This window comes from Clarias gariepinus, chromosome 20 (genome assembly GCF_024256425.1).
Source record: "Clarias gariepinus isolate MV-2021 ecotype Netherlands chromosome 20, CGAR_prim_01v2, whole genome shotgun sequence".
NCBI lineage: Eukaryota > Metazoa > Chordata > Actinopteri > Siluriformes > Clariidae > Clarias > Clarias gariepinus.
The window spans coordinates 23,735,565-23,757,086 of record NC_071119.1 but is presented as its reverse complement, the minus strand read 5'-3'; the positions used below and the strand labels follow the sequence as shown (position 1 = coordinate 23,757,086).

The 21,522-nt window shown below is 36.1% G+C and overlaps 1 protein-coding gene across 1 annotated transcript; it reads left to right on the top strand.

The window, feature by feature from the left end:
* Positions 1-4,393: 4,393 nt before the first annotated feature.
* On the top strand, positions 4,394-20,623 carry LOC128508765 (lutropin-choriogonadotropic hormone receptor-like). Its single transcript, XM_053480240.1, has 11 exons — positions 4,394-4,611; positions 4,764-4,835; positions 12,145-12,219; positions 12,376-12,450; positions 12,558-12,632; positions 12,888-12,965; positions 14,715-14,783; positions 15,178-15,252; positions 16,716-16,904; positions 18,206-18,277; positions 18,380-20,623. Exons 1-11 carry the CDS (start codon positions 4,430-4,432, stop codon positions 19,515-19,517), a joined length of 2,100 nt encoding a protein of 699 aa, XP_053336215.1. The 5' UTR covers positions 4,394-4,429; the 3' UTR covers positions 19,518-20,623.
* Positions 20,624-21,522: the final 899 nt, after the last annotated feature.

The following is a 21,522-nucleotide window of genomic DNA, read 5'->3' as shown; positions in this document are numbered from 1 at the left end:
ATGGGTGTGCTGGTGAAAAGACTCCCAGAAAAGCGTCCACTTCTTTCCCCTCTTGCGCACAGTGACACTGGGCCGTCCAGTCCATCTGTAAACTCATGAATGTGGAAGTGGGTGGATAGCGCTTTACTGTGTCTAGTGCTTTCGTGTTTGCTTGTCTGTTTGCCTGTGTGCCCTGTTACGGTCTCCTCCAAAAGTATTGGCGCAGCAAGGCCAACGAAGATATTCAGACATAAAGACAGATAAACCTAAAAATTGTTATTATTCTAAAATGCAATTTTTTTTAGATATGGCAACCTAAATTTGACATGGTTACGGACACTACAGATTTTTTTAGGGAAAAAATTTTCAATTTTGCATGAATGCTTTAATTTAAGCAAAAAAGTATAGTGAGCAAAGGACCGTGAACTTTTATTCATATTTATAACTTGAACCTTTCTGGAAAAACATACAGTAAGTACATTATATGTATTGTACATTTACATTTCAGCCATAACATGGTGAAAAAGTACATTTTTAGATAGGGTCAAACAGCACCACTTTCCATAATACTTTTCATAATGCTTCTTATCTCCTAATCCATGCCTTTTTTTTAATGGAAATATGCATACACATATATATTAATCAGATAAAAAGTAACACGGGTCCATAACTATTTTAAATTTCAATCCTAACTGTCATTCAGATGAAACTTTGTCAATTTAGATTTCACATGAAAAGACATAAACCTGAAAAAGTGTGTTATTTTACAATCCTGAATTGTTAAGCTACTGTAAGAATTGTTATGAATTTTTACATGGTTACGGACACTACAGATTTTTGCGCTTTTACTAAAAACCATATCTCATGCAAAGCACTGAGCTTACCCTGGAATTTTTTGGGTGTTAATATTACAAAACTATTTTATATAAATAAACTATAGTGTTCTACAAGTATGTTGTGCAGCCACATATAAGATGTGTCTCTAATTTGGAGCATTTAAACTAAACCACTTTTGCACAGAATGCTTTCATTTAAGCAACAATTTTTACAGGTCATGCATTTCAAGAAGATTAAATGAATTTTATTATTAATACTCATGAAGAAATATGAATAATTTGCATTTTAAATGATTATAGTTTGAAGTGAGACAGTATAACACTGAAAAATGTCTATTTTTGAGGCACACACATTTTTGGAATTATATGTATAAAATTAGCACCAATACTGTGTTGTGGGATTTAAAAATGATAAATTGAAGGGGAGAGGGTAAAATCTATTTATTTAGTAAAAATTTAAACAACATTATATTTTTTCCTCCTTACTGTACCTTGATTAGCTTGGAGACTTCTGTAAATCCTGGTGAACAAAACGTTCCCTGCTATGGAGACCAGGTCACATTTACACATCAGATAAAGCTTCTGGGTACTCACCAGTATAAACAGTATTTGGAAAAACTTCCTAATAGTGCTATGTAATGACTACTATGTGTGTGTGTGTGTGTGTGTGTGTGCTTGCATTTCTGCATGCTCGCTGTTATTACAGCGACTATAAAAGCGCACAGTTTCTAAGTGACCGATCAGCGTGGCACTCACGCAAGGCCCATGTCAACGGTGCACCGAAAATAAAAAACAAAATGACTCGCAATCAAGCACTCGGCAGTCGAGGCTGAGATGAAAACATGAGGGATAGAGATTATAATTGTTTTCGTTTACGGCGCTCAACAGGCTTCTGACAGCACAAAGCATGACGCCTCTTCTGACAAACATTTAAAGTGAAGGACCCTTATAAAGCATCGTTTAAAGAAATGGGTGAACATTTAATACAATAATAACCTCCTGCTTAGGGAAACCTACAACGGCCGCAGCTTATCCACAGAAGCGCTTTAACAAATCGAACCACGTCACGTCTTAATACTGTGCAATGCCTCCGCTGGAGTTTAAACCGACACATAATTAAAAGCATTTCCATCCAGCTTAGATATCCGAAAGTATTGGAACAACAAGACCCGCGAAGATGTTCAAGATAGGGTTCGAGATAAAACGCTAAATACATTGATGATCAATCAGAATTTTAGCTTCAATTTACATCTGGTTGTCTCTTTTTTTTACTTTGAAATTGATCAAAAATATTGGAACATGTTACTGGCAGGTGTTTCTTGCTGCCCTAAGGTCGAAATCGACCTTATGAACTTTGAAATCTGCCTTCTTACGGCACCCCTGCTTTGAGAATAATGTCTTAAACTATAAGCAATCATAAAAATCTAACAAAAAATAACAGCAAGTGCTTTCTCGAAATTTCTTAATTTATTGGCAGAAAATTTGACTAGATTTGAGCATAAATTTTTTTAAATGAAGCAAAATTATCTGCCAATAGAGCAAGGAATTTACATTTAGAAAATAAATTGGAGAATTTGTTTCGAAAAAGCCGTAATAATAGTACAAGTACAAAATAGTTTAACATTTTAAATGCATTGGACTAGATTTTGAGATTTTGTCACTTGAAATCACTTGGTGTCGTGAAATTATAAAACAAATGCAATAGCAACTTATCCATCCTTTCCATCTAGGAACCTCTGTAGTCCAACCAGCAGCCGTGGAGGCCAATGGTGATCATTGTATTTATTCGCATTTTTATACAGCGACATATGACATAAGAAATGTACAGGTTTAGAGTTAGACAAGACGTAACCTTTGATTAACATGAACAGAAAAACAGAAAAGGGAGAAGCGTTAGAGTAAGACGCTGGTAAATACTTCAAATTAACACAGTGTTGGTGGCATCAACAAGCCCAGAGGTGTTAGCGATCCAGCTGCTGAGAGGGGTATCTATAGAGCAAGTGGTGTAGCACTACCTAATAATACTCTCTTCTCTGACAATGACTGATGCAAATGCAGATTATATACAGAGGAAAAAGTCACACTAGACACTCTACTGCTTTAAACCGTCACACGCTTGACATGACTAGACAAGCTGCAGTTTCTAGACGGCCTGTTTTTCCCTTCAACTTCAAGCTGCTTTCAGTTTTATCGTTATAGCATCGAGAGACTCACTGGGACATTTATGGACGTTTGAATATGACTTTGGTCATCTAAGCGTGAAGGATGTTTATAATTTCAGTAGTCTTTGAGACACACTAATCATACTTGCATTTCTAGCGGCTTGTGTGATTGAAGTGTTAAATCTGTTCAGTTGAAAGGAAATAAAGTAAGACTGACTGATTAAAAATGTCTTCTTGATTTTCTGTTCTTTCTTTTTTTTGACCCTGAAAGATTTTAGATCTTGATAAATAAATTCAGGTAATGCTCATCTTTCAAACTGCCTTGCTGTATGAACTCTGCTTTGATTAAAAACTATTCAGTAACTTTATAAACACTTTTTTCTTTGCATCTCTGTTAGTTTGTTTTCCAGCTCTGTCTCATCCATTTTATTCCTGAGATATTATGATCAGCCCTGGTGACGTGACTGTCCAGGGGGAAATTTTTTGTAGATTCGAAAATACAGTACTTGGAATGTCATGGTACACAAATTATTTTATGTAAATATAAATATATCAATTATCATTTAAACATTCAACTATGATTATAGTTTCATTGTGATTCTGTTAATTTATATATATTGAGGGTAGATAAACTGTATGTAAAAAGAAAAGTCTGAATTGTTTTAGTCAAAGTATAACCACCCAAACTACTGATATCTTTTACCTGTAGTACTTTTTACCACCTTTCACTGTGTATCCCTATTATCCATATATACAGTTTTATATATCTACAACCTTGGTCAACATTTACACGCACATTCACACTCTATGGGTAATTTGGGAACACCAGTTAGCCTAATCTGCAGCTTTTTGGACTGTGGGAGGAAACCAAAGAATCCAGAGAAAACCCAACAGTCAGGGGGAAAACATGCAAACTCCATGCATACAGACCTGACACGAGAATTGAACCCAGGACCTGGAGGTGCAAGGCGATATTCGTAACATCACTTTTACTCAACAGTTTGATTTAATATTTTAGCGCATAACACCGGACTCTCGGTTCAGGTATTTTCCACGCCCTCACCTCGGACTGCTGTTAATATGTTTACTCTATTTTATTCCTGGCATAGATTTCACTTCAAGCAAATACCGAAGGACTGACAAAGTTTTATTAAATTCCGTCCAGCCAGTTTTGTGTGCTGTTTTGACAAAATCATCTGGAAAGACATACAGATATACAGACATTCGGGTCCTCCGGTGTATGAACAAAAAAGATATCACTAAAAGGATAAAACCTTATACATGAGTAAGTAGGAGTTTTAGGCGAAAAATCTGGCAACCCTAGTGGGAGGCCCTCTTACCATTTATTTATTTTTTTTCCCAGGCAGGAGTGGGTCTGGATGACAGATGTGTGTGTGTGTGTGTGTGTGTGTGTATAGAGTGTGTAAGCAGTAGGTAAGACAGAGCAGGAGGATGGTGTCGGTGTGCACGGTGCTGCCGCTCCTGCTGCCGTTGCTGATGATCCATGGGGGCAGAGGGGGGAGTGGGACCTTCACCTTCACCTGCCCTCAGATCTGCACCTGCACCCCGGGCACACTTACCTGCACCGGGTACACCGAGAAAACAGCCCGGGCAACAGCCTTCACTAACATCCTGTACGTCTGGTATTATACCAGGGATACACACACACACACACACACACACACACACACGCAGGGAAAAGTTTGGAGCTGAGAAGGTTTTATTTTTGTTATTATCATCCGGTGCCAAAACTTTTGTTTATACATGTGTTTTTTTATTTTTGCAGAAGATTAGCGCAGCTGCCTCTCACAGAAGTGCGAAGTGGGACATTCCAAGGTCTCATCAACGTGTCCAGAATGTGAGTCTGACTTTAAACGGATTATATCTAGTTATCTTATTGATTTTTACATAGTCTTTAATTATGTGATCAGATTAAAAAAAAAAAAATTTCAACAGCCATGTATGCAATATTTCTGCAATGAAAACAAATTATGTAATATGCTATATATACAGTGTGTGTACTGTGTGTGTGTGTATATATATATATATATATATATATAATTATATGTAATATGCTTTTCATTTTACACATTTATATTTTTATATTTTAGAAAGTACTTTAAATTAAAGAATTATACAAAAAATATATAATTATACATACAAATATTTTGTATTATTATAAAATAATATAGTACAAAATTATATAATATACTTTATATTTATATAATGGTATTATTTTATTATAAGCATATATAATAAATATATATACTGTAAATAAAAACCAATTATATATATTTATGCATATACAGTACAGTACTGTATGCATTTGTAATTGTTCTGTAATATATTTACTGTGTGTGTGTGTGTGTGTGTGTGTGTACACATAATTTTTAATTTCTTTATTTATTATATTAGAGACAGGCAATATTATCCAAACTTTAAATCACAATATTTTTACAATACAAAATGTTTATTTTTTTGCATATATATTTTTAAGGATAAAGGAGTAGCTGTACTTTTTTAGTTTGTAAAAAAAATATGAAAAACGATAAACAAACAAAAAAATTTGATTTTAGATTTTACTTATTTAAAAAAACCTTGGACTAATATACAAAACTCAATACCAATAATATAATATATAATTGAAAAGCATGACACAATTAATCATAATTTATCTCTTTTCTCTGGTTATTTCACCCGGCCCTAGAGACAAGGTTGTGTCCTTCATATTTACAGCTGAGAAAAAAGTCCTTATCTTCCCCTCCTCCTTTCCATACCGTTGGTTTTGCTATGGTTTGGGTAAGAATAAAAGAAAATGTGGATTTAATATATACACACACTACTGCCAAAAGTATGTGGACACCTCATCATAACACCCATACTGTGTTACACATCTGGAAAGGCTTTACACTGGATTGTAGCACAGCGCTAGTACGAGACCATTAGTGAGCTCAGGTGCTGGTGTTGATATTTCAAGGATGTGGCACCAGTTTCAGTTAATCCTAAAGCTGATGGTTCAATGGGGTTAAGTCGAGTCAGGTCTCTGTGCAGGACACTCAAGATCTTAAACTCTGGCTTTGTGGATCTTACAGAAGGCATCATGATGCTGGATAGGAGGTTTGGGTTTGTGCCAATGAAGAGGAATTATAATGCTACTGAATACAATGAACAACTTGGCAACAGTTTGGGGAAGAACCACATGTGATGTCGTTGTGATGATCAGGTGTCCACATACATTTGACCATAAAGTGTGCAGAAACATTGGTATAATTCATGTGAATATGGCCAACATTTACATTTTTTATTTTATATATTTTATTTACCCCCTTAGTTTAATTAACTTTTTTTATACTGTAGTTATTTTCCCCCCAATATCTTGCATGACATATAGACTTTTTTAAAAACATATATTGTACAATAAAATATTGTGCATAAAATATGAAAAGTATTCAATTTAAGGTAATATAATTTTTAGGCTTCATTTGTATTTAGAAACATTTGACATCTTTGATTTATTAATCTCCTAAAATGCACATTTAAAATTTTTATGATTGCTTGTCACTCTCTTAGGAACAAATGGGGTACTAAAATGTTTTTGTACCTTCAGATTATATCTTTCATATGGAAACGTTTATGTATTGTCCTTTGAAATACTTAATTTTGTGGCTTTTTTAAGGGATTCTCTTTCAAGGCAGATTGCTAACCCTAGCATTTCCACCACTGTACAGTATACGGTTGACATGTGGTGATATCCTCTAGAACAGATTGTTTTGTTCAGATCTTTCAAGCCAATAGATATGGAAGCGCTGAGCCTTACACTGGAAACTGCAATAGTTTGCTACATTTAAACCCTCAATATCTTAAGCCTTTAAACATGTTCAATGACCGTGCTCAGATACTAACCTGTCTCGGTATAATCGGTTTACGGTGTTCATGTAGGCAGATCTCAGTGTTCTGTGAGTGCTCTCGTGGTTTAAGGCCAAAGTATTGAAATTCTTGGAACCTGGTATAAATTAAACGAATCTTGATCATAGTGGACGGTGGAACTCTTCCATTACTTCAATATACCAGAGAGAAAACATAATAAATTAGAGTAAAGTACGGCCAAGTCCTGTGAAACGGTGTGTGATAAATCACTAAACACACTACTGTAGTTGAAGACAGAATCCCATCACAGCATCATAAAAACAGCAAACAAGTCATAAGATTATAATTCAATACAATTCAATTTTATTTATAAAAAGCGATTTTAACACTTTTAACAATGGCCTTCGCCACTTTACAGAATCGACAACAGGAAATAATAGATATATGTTTAATTTATACCAATCAAATTGTCCCTGAGATGACAAGAGGAAGAAACTTTGACTCAACAGGTAACCTCATCCCATTTGGTTTATTTGGGTAGAAGAAAGTAGCTCATGAAAATTTTAAGCGAATACCTTTTATAAGATATATAATTTTAAGTTTTTTTTTGTTTGTTTTTGTTGTTTAAAAAAAGTTCTAAAATCATGTGCAATTAATTAAAAACATTTATTAAGCTAAAGTAGATTTACAACTACAGTGTTACCCTGGCATACGAATTAAAGTTTTTTCCGTATTACAAAACGCGTTCTCCCATAGCAAATAATATAAACACAGATAATCTGTTCCAGCCACCCAAACAAATATTACCAACATTATTAATTTCCAACACTATAATGCAAATATATGATTATAAACAATCAAAACATTTAGAAAAGACATGTAAATAAAGTAAAATGTAAAATGAATAGACATAAAACCTCACTTAACTTTAATTTATGATTCCTTTTTAAAAACCAAATTTAACAGCCGCTCCCTTTTCTTCTTGATATAATCTTTTTCTAACCTTCTTGCTCAAAATGAAAAAATTATTATTTTTTTTTTTTAAAACGATAAACTTGTTTTGCTTGGTTTCCCACTGATGCAAACAAGTTTTAAACGGATCCCGGTTGTATGTGCGCTGCTATCCCGTTCAGTCGCTCATACTGTATGCCGAAAAATGCTTTGAATTCTAAGGCCAATTTCTTGCAAAATTTCAGTTCATTGTGAGGCGGGGCGTTCGCATGTTAGGGTACTGTACCGCTGTACTAAACATTATCTTGTTTAGGCTAACTTGCTGTTCCTGTATGCAGAGGTTGGTAGTAACGAGTTACATTTACTTGAGTAACTTTTTTAAAAATTTACTTCTATAAGTAGTTTTATTGCACCATACTTTTTACTTTTACTTGAGAATTTGTAAAAAAGAAACACTACTCTTACTCTGCTACATTCATCTACACTTAACTCGTTACTTTTCTAACCATTTATTCTACACATGCAGCCGGTGGATCTACCGCATGACTCCTTTACCAATCAGACGCAGCAATAATAATCACATAACTCCGCTTGACCAATCAGGTCTTCAGCTGTGTTCTATAAATTCATCCTACCTGTGAATCCGTCCTACATACGCTCACTGCGCATGCGCAAACAAAAGTTTTTGCATCTTTCTCTAATTTTTGCGAAATGCCCCTGCTGCTACTAGTGGGATCTTGCGGTTAATGTACAATCTTGCACTGAGTATACCAGTCTATGAATATATAAATATATTTCAGTACAGAATTAATCACTAACACACGTGTTTTTATGCATCCCGAAAAATATGATCCATCCGTATCCATATATACTGTCCAAATTACGTTTCACTTGTAAAAGAACAGCTTCATACTTTAGTGTCTTCTCTATCTGCCGAAACAGACACACACTTCAGCATATACAGGGGTTGCACAATGAAACTGAAACAATGGCCAATTTAGTGTTGGAGGTTTCATGGCTAAATTTGACCAGCCTCGTGGCCAATCTTCAGGGATTGCACATTCCACCAGAAAGAGCAGAGTGTGAAGGTTTAATTAGCAGAGTAATCGCACAGTTTTGCTTAAAATATTATGCAATGGTGTTACAGACAGTATTAGCATGCTAAATAAATATAAAAATGAAGAGGTAAGACAGCTGACCAGACTAAAAGGTTAAAGCGCCGCTGGATCTCTTTAGATAATAATGGCGCGAGGTCACGACTTTCAGCGGTTAGTCCAATTGCATTGTGTCATATTTAATGTAAAATGGTAGTTATCTTAAGTAAAAACATCAATAAGTTTTAACTGAGGCCTGGATCATATCACACATGCTTCGAGCTACACAAGGCTGGTTTCACGCATTATTGAACTCATGACTGTATAACATGAAACACCCTAAAGCGTCAAAAATGCTAGCTGCAGTCTCAGCACTATAGCATAAAACAACACAAGAAAGCTGACCAAGAAAGCTTAGGTTAACTTCGGATGTGGTCCGAGCGCTCAAAAGCTTATATCGCCACCTTGTGGAACGATCCACAGGTATGTAACCGCGCACATTAAGTATATTTATATATAAAAACACTGGACCAAGCCTCTTCAATTGAGTCACATACTGTACATGTGTGAACCATGCTTCAGGCATTAGAATTTTATTACTAAATAAATCTCACACACCAAGGAATATCACATTAAAATGAGTCATTTGGTGTGTGTGTTTTTCCTTTGGTAAAATATACTTTTAGCCAGAATACATCTTAACCTAAATGTTTCCTCCACAAACCAATCCCTCCTAGACATATTTTGAAACATTTAAAAAGCACACGGTCTGATCTGACCTTGATGAGGTCATAAAATAACATTTTATGACTACAAAATCTCTTTTTCAAAAACATCTGTTGTTTTTGCGTGGTAGGTTCCAGTGCCAGAGTTTCAGTTCTCGTCATCAATTATCTCGTCTTGTCGCACTTCCTGATGTTCAGTGTTTATTTCCATGGTGTCGGTTCAGTGTTAGGTTGTAGCCTTCCTCTTCCTTATGGGACTCTGCTGCCTGAATGGTCATCTAAGGAGAGAGAAAAAAGAGAGAAAGAAATACAGTGGGGTGATGATGATGATGATGATGATGGTGCAAAACACTTAATGTGGGTGCATTCCGTAACTAAACAGCAATCCAAAACACAGCAAAACCAAAAAACTTTGTGAAGACGTGTTGCCATGACCCTCTTCGGCTTTAATGCTGCTGGAGTTAGGACGTGTCGAGAGGAATGTGGGGGCTGAATTTTAGAACAGAAAAGTTCCAGAAGTTCCTGTGATGTTCACGGGGTGTGAAAGAGGCTGGAGGCGGCTATAAAGGCAAAGGGTGGACATAGTGATAAATACAGATACATTTCCAAGAAAATGTTTGTAATCACCAGGGGCTGTTGCATTAATTACTCATAAAATGCTATTTTTATAGGCAAAGTAATAACTTATAAACTAATAGCACATAAACTTTATAAGTTTTCAGTTTTTTTTTTTTTTTTGAGCACATTAAGTAATTATTCACAGTGCATCCTGGGAAAATGACGTGAGCCTCTGAGACAGATCTCACGGAGATGAGATTGGGTGCATGGGTTGAAAGACATGCAAAGTCTGAATGCTGATTAATCAGCTCAAGATGAGTGTGAACTATGCATCGATCGCATCAACAAGATGCATTAAGTTAACTAAGGAAAAGGCTGCAAAAATGTTTGCAAAGACCGGGAGGTTCGACAATAAAGCAACTTGTCTACAAATGGAGCAAATTCGGAAACAGTGGACGTTCTGCGAAGATTGCACCCAATGGGCAATTGGGAAAGATGTGTAAAAAATTGTACAGGTAATAGGAAAAAAAAACTACAGAAGACGACAAACCTGTAAAGTCTTTGTTAATTTGTGCAATATCATAAAATTTCTCTCAGATAATTTTCTCCAAAACACCTGAATATTTTACAGTGTTTTGGGAAAAATGTTTCGTGGACAGATGAGAAAATGTTTTGGCCATGACAATGTTTGGAGAAAAAATTCACACCAACAACAAATTCTCCTCCCAGCTGTTGAAGCATGGTGGAGGGTGCATCATGGTTTTGTTTTGTAAATAAAATAAAATTTATTTTTTTTAAAGAACCTGCAATACTCATGTTTATATAAACACCTACAGTACAGATATTTAATAGAGACTTAGAAGTACTTACAAATTCACAATACAAATCGAACTGTAATTCACATTCCTAATAAAGTATAACATTATGACTGCAAAACTGCTATCAGTTATCACCCAAATGAGGATGGGCTCCCTGTTGAGTTTTTCCTCACCACCATCACCCTCGGCTTGTCTATCAGGGACAATCTGCTCATTATGATCATATACAGATTTGCTCACACATTTCACACTCAATCATTTCTCTAATTTTTTTTTAATTCTGTAGAACTGCTTTGCTACAATGGCCACTGATAAAAGCGCTATATAAAAAAGATTTAACTGAATAAAGATATTTAAAGCACATATGTTAAATAAGGACCTGTTCTCTGATTTGCAGTTGTTTTCTGCTGATTTTTTTGTAGATGTATAAATTACACAAAATTAAATCAGCCAAAATCTTAATGAGCTCAGAGAAATTTATGAAAGCTACATTTAGGTCGGCTATTACATCAATCACAATAAATACACAAAAAACACTAACGGTGAAGATTTCTCACATTTCATATGTTAAATTAACAAAGGTGTGAACAACCTGCATTATGTGTTACTCATGACTTCTACGCACACACACACACACACACACGAGAACACTGTGAAGCCTCTACACTGTCATCTCTTCCGTAATGGGTTTAAAATGGAAAAGACGATTAAGGCAATTACATTCTCGAAGAGCTTCAGTTCCCGCTTCATTGACGTATTAAAGCAAACTGGAACCCTGATATTGTCCTAAACTGATTATAGGTGGGTCTGGGTTTGGAATAAAATTTAAAAAAAAATGAATGCAGGTTTCTTAGGAAGGCGAGTGAAATGGGGTAATAAAACTGTAAAAATTATTTAGCAAATGATACTTTTAGTATACGTGAACCTGACTTTAGAGTTCATCAAATTAAATAATTAAACACATTCCAAAGTGTGAAGAAAAAAAAATTATGCAACATGGAATGAGAGGTAGTCACAAAGTCACAGTTTGTTTTAGAGGAGAACATATTGATAATTATGCTTTAACAATATTGTGAGAAGAGTTATGATTAAATTACGATTAAAATCTGTGTAATAATGTTTAACAGCTGCGAAAATGTCTGTTTCTTCTGCAGTGAAATTTCCCAAAGTGACTCCATCAGAAAAATCCAAAGCGAGGCATTTCTCTCGCTCCACAGCCTGATTGAAATGTAAGTCACCCCTCTTTAATTTGAATGATCGATTCAAAATTACATACATTACTGAACAATTATATAAATAGTTTTTGATTTAAGTTAATAGTGTGATTTAGCTGTGATATAATGTGTGACTAAATGACTGTTTATATTTTTTTATTATTATTTTAGCGCAATACTTAACATCATCCACCTGTCAGCAATAGAAAAGGGAGCCTTCACAGATCTGCCAAGACTGAGATACCTGTAATAATAATAATAATAATAATAATAATAATAATCTGCATGATTATAGTGCTAATAAAGTATCACATCACTTCAGCTTCTCTCTACATTGTCTTCATTTTCTATAGGAGCATTTGCAACACAGGAATAAGGCATTTCCCGGATTTTTCTCGAATCTCCTCAATGGGGCTGGATTTCTTTCTGTGAGTAATCGTGTCCTGCCGTGATTCTGAGCACAGATTCGAGCTCATTTTGATTTAAGTGTACGGCCTTCTGGGTGCACCTGCAAAACTGCAGCATGGATTTTGGATTCGAGCCCGGCTCGTTTAATACAGAGCGGAAGTCATGCTGTCCTGGTGTGTGTGTGTGTGTGTGTGTGTGTGTGTGTGTGTGTGTGGATCTGTGTTTACTAGGTGATCGTGTTTGTATGTTTAATTGTTCTCTCTTTTTATTTTAAGGGAGATGGGAGACAACATACAGCTAAACAGCATCCCAGCTAATGCGTTTCAAGGCATATCCAAGGCAGACATGTACATGTGAGTACGCCATTCTCTTAAAAAAAAAAGTTTTTTCTTTGCTTGTTTGTTTGTTTGTTTGTTTTTAATAGTAACAGGAAGTTCCTGTGCTGCTTTCAACTACAGCCCATAACCTAGGGCCAAAACATAGAAAGCATAACTTTAGTTTAAAATGTTCCCTCAGAAATTTAGGAAGACCTTCTCAAACCCAAACTTTACACATAATTTTATGAAAATTTGACTGTGAACAGTAAATAAAATATCACATTTGACAAATTTATTGCTTAAATTTATTAAACGCTCAACATACAGTTTTAAGAAATCAAATACATCATAAACATTTTTAATTAGGTCTGTATTCAGGACCTGTGTTAAATAAGGACCTGTACTACAGATATTTGACAAGACCTAGTCTAATGATGTCTAATAAGGACCGATACTTCTAATGTTTAATTGGTACTTACACTATGGATGTTTAAGAAGGACCTACAGTACAAATGATTAAGAGGGACCTAAAGTACATTACTAGTGTTTAAGAGGGACCAACAGTACAAATGTTTAAGAGGGACCTACACTACAACTATTTAAAAGGGACCTACATTACTAATGTTTAACAGGCACCTACATTACTGATAATTAATAAGGATTTACACTTTTAAGGTTCAATATATTCCTGCATTCCTAATATTTAATAAAGACCCACTATAATGGTGTTTAGTAGGGACCTACATTCATTGGGTTTAATAGGGACCTACTTTACTAAAGTTTAAGAGGGACCCAAATTTACTAAGTTTAAGAGGAGCTACATTACTAAAGTTTAAGAGGGACCTACTTTACTAAGTTTGATAGGGACCTACATTACTAATGTTTAAGAGGGACCTACATTACTAAGTGTAAGAAGGACCTTCATTACTTAGTTTAAGAAGAACCTACATTACTAATGTTTAAGAGGAGCTACATTACTAAGTTTAAGAGGGACCTACATTACTAATGTTTAAGAGGGACCTACATTACTAATGTTTAAGAGGGACCTACATTACTAATGTTTAAGAGGGACCTACATTACTAATGTTTAAGAGGGACCTACATTACTAATGTTTAAGAGGGACCTACATTACTAATGTTCAATAGGAGCTACATTACTAAGTTTAAGAGGGACCTACATTCCTACAGTTTAACAGGCACCTATATTACTAATGGTGTTTAATAGGGACCTACATTCCTAATGTTTAATAGGGATCTACAGTACAAATGCTATTGACATTTAATAAAAATCTAACAAACACATTATTTATAACTATCATGTTATTTATTTTTACTAACACATAAGACATTATTTAATTTAATTTATAATACTGAATATATATTTTTTTATTTTAAGGAAAGAAATTAATTACAAACAAACTGTGTATGTGACAAATAAAATTTGAATTTGAAACACATGATCAATAATATTAGTCATGTTGTTGCTAATATAGTCGTATAAACAAAGTTTCTGTGTAAGTATAAAGTACGTTTTTTCCCCACTTTGTTTTTTTTTTTTTAATGAAAGTACATTTACATTGCAAAACAATTATCCTACATGTAATTCCTGAGTTGCATAAGGAGGCACTTGAAAATGTTAAATCCTTATAGTTATGTATAGGCAATCCAAAATAAGAAAATGACTTTTCCATCAGAGACAAAAACAATAGCACCCTTTAAATAGAGGAAGAATTATACGTGTCTCTGATACGTGACAGAATCTGTTTTTCTGCATCATTTCTTCAGGAAACTTGTCAGAAATGGAATTACTGAGATCGAAGCCCACGCCTTCAATGGGACCAGACTGGAAAAGTTGTACGTATCTCCTATCAATGTGAAATATTTTTACTCGTTCAGACATGTTTACCAAAAGCTTGTCTCTGTATGAGTGGCAGGATCATTGTTTATTTTAAGATTGTACCATCTGAATAAGAAACACAATGTAAGGAACATAATGTACAAGTAAATAAATGTCAAATGAGACAAAACATTAATTTTCTTAACCGTTCACATTTCTAGTCACCAAGTCTAAAACATCTGGGGTTTTAGGGTTATGCATACATAAGTTAAGGCTGTATTTTAAAATTAACTTTGCATGATATCAGTGTTATATTAACTGTACTACGTGGGTTGTCCAAGTCAAACCAGGAAAGAAAAAAAAAGTTCCACTGGAGGTAATGCCTAATTAATAATTTTTTAATTGTTTTAGGATCCTTAAAGACAACCAGCACCTAAATAAAATCCATGATGATGCTTTTGAGGGGGCAGAAGGACCAACTTTGCTGTAAGTAAAACACACCGTGCATAAAATCCTATGATAAGAAACAGACAAGCTATGGAAATACTTGAAGCACTGAAATTCCCCAAAAAAAATTAATGACCCACTTGAGCAGTTCTGTGGGCATAAAATCTGTAGGAATGTAGTGCAGCGTTATATCTGTCAGCCAAGGACTAAAGGCTGTGCAGTAAAGTGTTTGAAGGCCAAGTACAACCATCGCCCTGAACTCTAACACGGGTATTAAAGAGGCAGGAAGCCAATCTACAGTGGGATTACACAAAATGAAAATATTTTTATTTGTAAATTGTATGGCACACATCTGATGCAGTATTAGTATCTGGTATGACTTTAGTAAAAAAGATCAGAATCAGAAATTACATGTACATCAAATTCTGTAATATATGCAAACCTCCTTGTTTTGTGACCGCGATTTTGTTTAAATGGAATTTCATTGCAGCATTGTTTTAAAAAAAATAAACTGTAAAGTTTATAAGCTTTGTTTCATCTCAATCGGCCCACGGGAAGAGGAGGTTAATTTACCCTTATATCATAAAAAAAAAAAATCTACCTTAAAAAAAATCATTAGTTCATAAATGTGTGTCATAATGAGTGCCATCTGTTGAATTGGAACGGACGGATTTTTGCGGAGAAGTGCGTGGATTAAAGGTGTGAGCTTGCGTTTGTTGAGTAGATTTCAATCGCACACTCATAAGTGCGGGTTAAGAAATGTACAGCGCCATCTGTTGAATTTTGAGATGAACTAGGTCTATTTATTTATTTATTTAATTATTAATGATATAAGGGCGTTTTCTATTTAAATTTCAAATTAGCATATCTTCTCTTTCTGTGAGCCAATTGCGATGAAACAAAGCTACCTCGAGCTCGTCCAGACAAACACACAGACAAATTTCTAAACCCATCTTGATGTGTCTATTACTCATCTTGCGTCCCTTCAAATTATTTTTTTTACAAATATCTTCAATGTACAGACTCACCAACTTTACAGTTTTATTATATATTTAAATTATATACATTAAATGTATGTTTTACATAATTGTTTTGTTTTTATAACAAATGATTTTGTTTACAAACAGTATTGCTTGAAGATTCTGCACACATTTGTGGATGAACTGTTGCTTACCTAAAATGTACTCAAGATGTTAAAGATATCAAGCCTATTAAATTTAGCCATTTTAAAGACTCATAAATGTGTTTATATGAGTGTGTAAATATTTTTGGAAATGAAACTGCCTGGCCCAAAAAAACTCAATGTTTTAAAAAGATCAAACCATCGAACTATCGTTTGCATCTGAAATTGGTTTAAGAACAGTCCAATGCATTATTATAACCTGTACTGATCGCTCAACTTCATGAAAGAAATGTGGTTTAAAAAAATCATGAATTAGCATGATTGTATACATGATTATATCCATTATATGAATGGTCTGCTCTTGTGTGTTTGTTTTCAGCGATGTATCATCCACCGCTCTCCGTTCGCTCCCTACGCGAGGACTGGGAGAGATGAAGGTTCTCATAGCGCGCTCTACACCGTCCCTGAAGACCCTCCCTCCGCTGGAGAACCTCTCAGAGCTGCAGGAGGCCAACCTCACCTACCCAAGCCACTGCTGTGCCTTCCACACCTGGAAACGCGACAACAAGTCTGAACCTGTAGTAGTAACATATATAAAAAATTTATAATATGTATTCTAATACTTTAAAAACTATTCTTAGGAAGGGTTGTGTTTAATGAACTAGCATGAGACTTCAAAGCATTTTTGTAAGCCGCGCTAGATAAGGGTGTAATCCTCATAAATGTAAAAGCACCTCTTATTAAAAAATAACTAGTGCAGCTGGCATGACTCACAGTTAAACCATGACACTTTTTTGCCAGATGAGGGATAAGGTGTTCTTGCTTATTAAAGCATCACTTTAAAAAGATATATATATGTACACAAGGTGGTATCAAAAAGTTAGAAAAGCCTTAAGACCCGGCAGTGGAATTTGCTGGCCATTGGGGGACGGATTCTCGATGCACAATGCCGCAAATGAGGAAAAAGACAATGATCATGTCCTCGGTCGAGCTGCGGACCTCCCTTGACCTTTTTCGGTCATGGAGATGAAGAGGCTCTTTCACTGTGAAGACCGTTGCTCTGTCTCAGAGTCGTACCTCGTACAGTCGTACAGTCAAGTTTCATCACTGGCAATGATCCTTAACATCCATGGCACGCTGACGGAGTTCTTGGCGGACTTCGATGTTCCTTTTGCTCCTGGGTCAGCAGCCTGAGGATGAACTCGGCAGCGACACGGCACAAGTTTAAATCACACCTGAGGACGCCTAGACTGTTCCGTATGACGTATGTTGTGAATTGTTTTTCCAACGATCTCGTCAAAGGTCTTAATGATCACTCGTCATCTTCTAATGATGTTCTTCCACTCTTGAAGCGCGCATGTCACTCAAAACACCATGAAGTGCAGAATCATGTCAAACGTTTTTGTGGCAGATTTTTCCAGTTTTACGCAGAATTCCACGCACACTCTTTGTTCTAACTCGCTGTCCATGATGAAATCGCAGACTTGGTAATGCCTGTTGTCAGAATAGCACCAATGCACAGATGACAATGTCTTTTGGCACACTGACTTATGAAGGTCGGAGCTCCCTGTGTGTGCAGTCTTATGCTTCCATCTGTTGGCATGTTACAAAACAAGTCTCAAAACTTTTAGATACCACCTTGTATGTATATATATAAAATCTTTGTTTGCACATGAAAGGCTTTTACAATGTCAGTATCTCAAACGTCAATATAGCAAAAATGCTGTATTTTGCAGTCCTAATTTATTGTATGTATGTCCAGTATGTATTTAAACCCCAGTGAAATGTAATTGTTATTGAGCTTATTATTAATTCTGTAATCCACAAGTTCAAGAATCCATCCTGACACTTTATTTGTTCACTCCACAGGGAGGCTGCTGTATTCAATCGCTTCAAGGATCTAACCATGCTGTGTAACATGGCTGCCCAAGCAGATACCATGTAAGAGTCAGGCACTATGAGTTCATATAATGTCATACTGATTGACCAAATGATCAATAAGAAAAAAACTGATCTGATTCTCTGATATGATCTTTCTCACAGGGACCCATCGGCTGAAGATCTTAATGACATCAACTTCCACTACCCCGATCTGGAGTTGTGTGTCAGCAGCAGATCCTTCAAGTGCACCCCAGAACCGGACGCCTTCAGTCCTTGCGAGGACTTGCTTGGTCATAGTTTTCTGCGTGTCATCACTTGGATTGTCACGACTTTCGCTCTCGTGGGAAACCTGGCTGTGCTGTTTGTCCTGCTGCTGAGCCACCAGAAGCTGAGCGTCTCCCGGTTCCTCATGTGCAACTTGGCCTTTGCAGATTTGTGCATGGGGTTCTATTTGCTGCTTATCGCTTTGGCGGACTATCGCTCGCGCCAAGAGTACTACAACCATGCTATGGATTGGCAAACGGGCCTGGGATGTGGCGTAGCCGGGTTCTTGACTGTCTTCTCAAGCGAACTGTCGATCTATACTCTCACTATGATCACCCTAGAGCGCTGGCACACCATCACTCACGCCATGCAGATGAGCCGGAGACTGAGGCTTCGCCATATGGTCACCATGATGGCGATTGGGTGGGGATTTTCCCTTTTAATGGCGCTGCTTCCTGTTTTTGGAGTCAGCAGCTACACTAAAGTGAGCATCTGCCTTCCGATGGACATCGAGACTCCAGTGTCTCAGGGTTACGTGGTGGCTGTGTTGGTCATAAACGTTGCAGCGTTTCTGTTAGTTTGTTTCAGCTACGCCGGGATCTATTTAAGCGTGCGCAGCCCGGATGTGCCGACACGTCACGGAGACGCAAGGATGGCCAAACGTATGGCAGTGCTCATCTTTACAGACTTCCTGTGCATGGCGCCCATCTCGTTCTTCGCCATTTCCGCTGCTTTGCACATGCCTCTGATCACCATCTCCCAATCCAAAATCCTTCTCATCCTTTTCTACCCGATCAACTCGCTGTGCAACCCGTTTCTCTATACCATATTTACACGAGCCTTCCGCAGGGACATGTGTTTGCTCTTAAGCCGATGCGGCTGCTGCAACGCTCAAGCGGAGTCCTACAGGTTGCATGGTCTGTCGAGGGTCGCCTTGACTCCAAGGAGGCAGAGAGCGAGGACATCTCACTCAAATCAGTTTCGAGCCTATCACATCAAGCTGCATGGGTGTTTCTTCAATAAAGCAGCGACATGAGCTTTATGTTTTAAAGTGACTGACTGCTAAACAGCAATCTGTGAAGGATATACTTTGAACACATATATATGGTTCGTACTGTGAATGCTCTTTATATATTTTAATTTATTATTGCTTTTTGTTTTCAGATGTTCTTTTCTAGACTATCTGCAGGAATGGAAAACGGTTCTGTCAGAACCTTTGTAATTAAAAGTTTATATTTATATATTTATACACTTCGTTTGAAGCAAAGATGGCTTTATTTTAAATTGGACACGCAATCATTTTTTGAACTCCTTTCCCTGAGCAATTGCATGGATTCCTTTAAGCTTGGAGGACTTTAGCTGGTGTTTCCTCATGGATATATTCGGAATTTGAAATGAAGCAATGTATGCTGAGGCTAAGGAACTTACAGGAGGCGTAATACACCTGGGGTGTTTTCTCCAATTTGAAAGTAAATTTAAGTTGTTGCCATATTTCTGTTCGTGTTCGGTTTTCATTCCACATTACAATAACTACAGACATCTCTGTCTGTCTGCTTGTTTGGTTTGCAGACTTACGATTTCCTATTCCCTGAGCAGGTCTGAACAAACATTAAGATGTATGTGTGAAATTACATTTGGAATAAGTTGCACACAATCTAAACACGGATCTTTTAAAGATGCCTTGGGTAACTTTGGGGAAAATATGTTTGATGTACCAAGTAGTAACATTTGGCTGTGGTTCAACAATGAAATCACATAAAGCTCAATCATACGGCACATGGAGATCAAACATTAAAATATATACATACATATTCATGATTCATCTTTACTTTTGTTTATGGAGTTTTCGAATTGTGTAATGAAGACCTTGGCACAAGAATAAATTTGTATTGACAAAAACATGTTGCCACTGGGGACAATGAAGTAGCGCTAAGGTCTTTTTGTTTGATTCTCCTAAATTTTTGAATGTAATTTTATGATGATGTCATGGGTGAGCAAAGTACACAAATCCTGTACTTGAGTAAAAGTAGAGATTCTCTAGGGCAAATATTACTCAAGTAGAAGTCCTTAATCTTCTTGTGTGCCTGAGTAAAAGTACAGAAGTACTCACTTATACTCACTGTATGTATCAAAAGTACTGAGCTTGTATGAGCTCACAGTAGCCTTTTTCATAAAAAAAAAAAAGGAAAAAAATCTGTCTCGCTCTCTTTCACTTAATTTCAAATGTGCTGGGTTTTTTTGTCACTGTACACACTGTACACCTATTATGTCATTAGGCATGTCTCGAAGAAAAGACAAGGCACGTCATTACACTGTTGTTCGGTAATGCCACAACATGTACTAAAGTAAAAGTACAGATATTTGCTGTAGTATGTAGTAGAATGTATCCTCCTGTAATGAAAGTACTTAAGTAAAGTACAGATACGTACATAAAATATGTACTTAAGTACAGGAACAAAGTTACATGTACTCAGTTACCTCCTCCCTCTGAATGGCATTAATTATTTTGTCACAATTCAACCTAAAGTAACTTAATACTAAGGCATTTCAACTACACGTTTTATGTAATTCTAACATGTTGAAAACATAGAGAAACTGTGAGCGAGCCTCAACCACCATTTCTGAATCTCTGAGCTAATTTCAGACCTCAAATAAAACCAAACACAATGGACGTCTGTTCACCTTCAGACATTTACAGTAACTAGCGACAACAAAACTGAATTTTTCCCTGCCATTTTGCGTCGTTAAGCATTTTGCAAAACCAGTAAGATTATTCCCCTAGTGAATTGATCAGGTTAGTAATCAGCTAATAATTTGCATCTGGGTTTCCAAATATGGTAAAACACTGTAGCCAGGTGCTATAGTTAAACTTCCATCACTTGTAGCTGAGCACAAATATGAATTGTGACCATGTTCAAGTTTACGAAATGCTACAGTTGTACCAATGTAGTTTTACATTATAATTTGGAACTTAGATTCGCCAATAAAAAGATGGATGAAGCAAGGAATTTAGTTTAAAAATGTATTAAAACACAAGGACT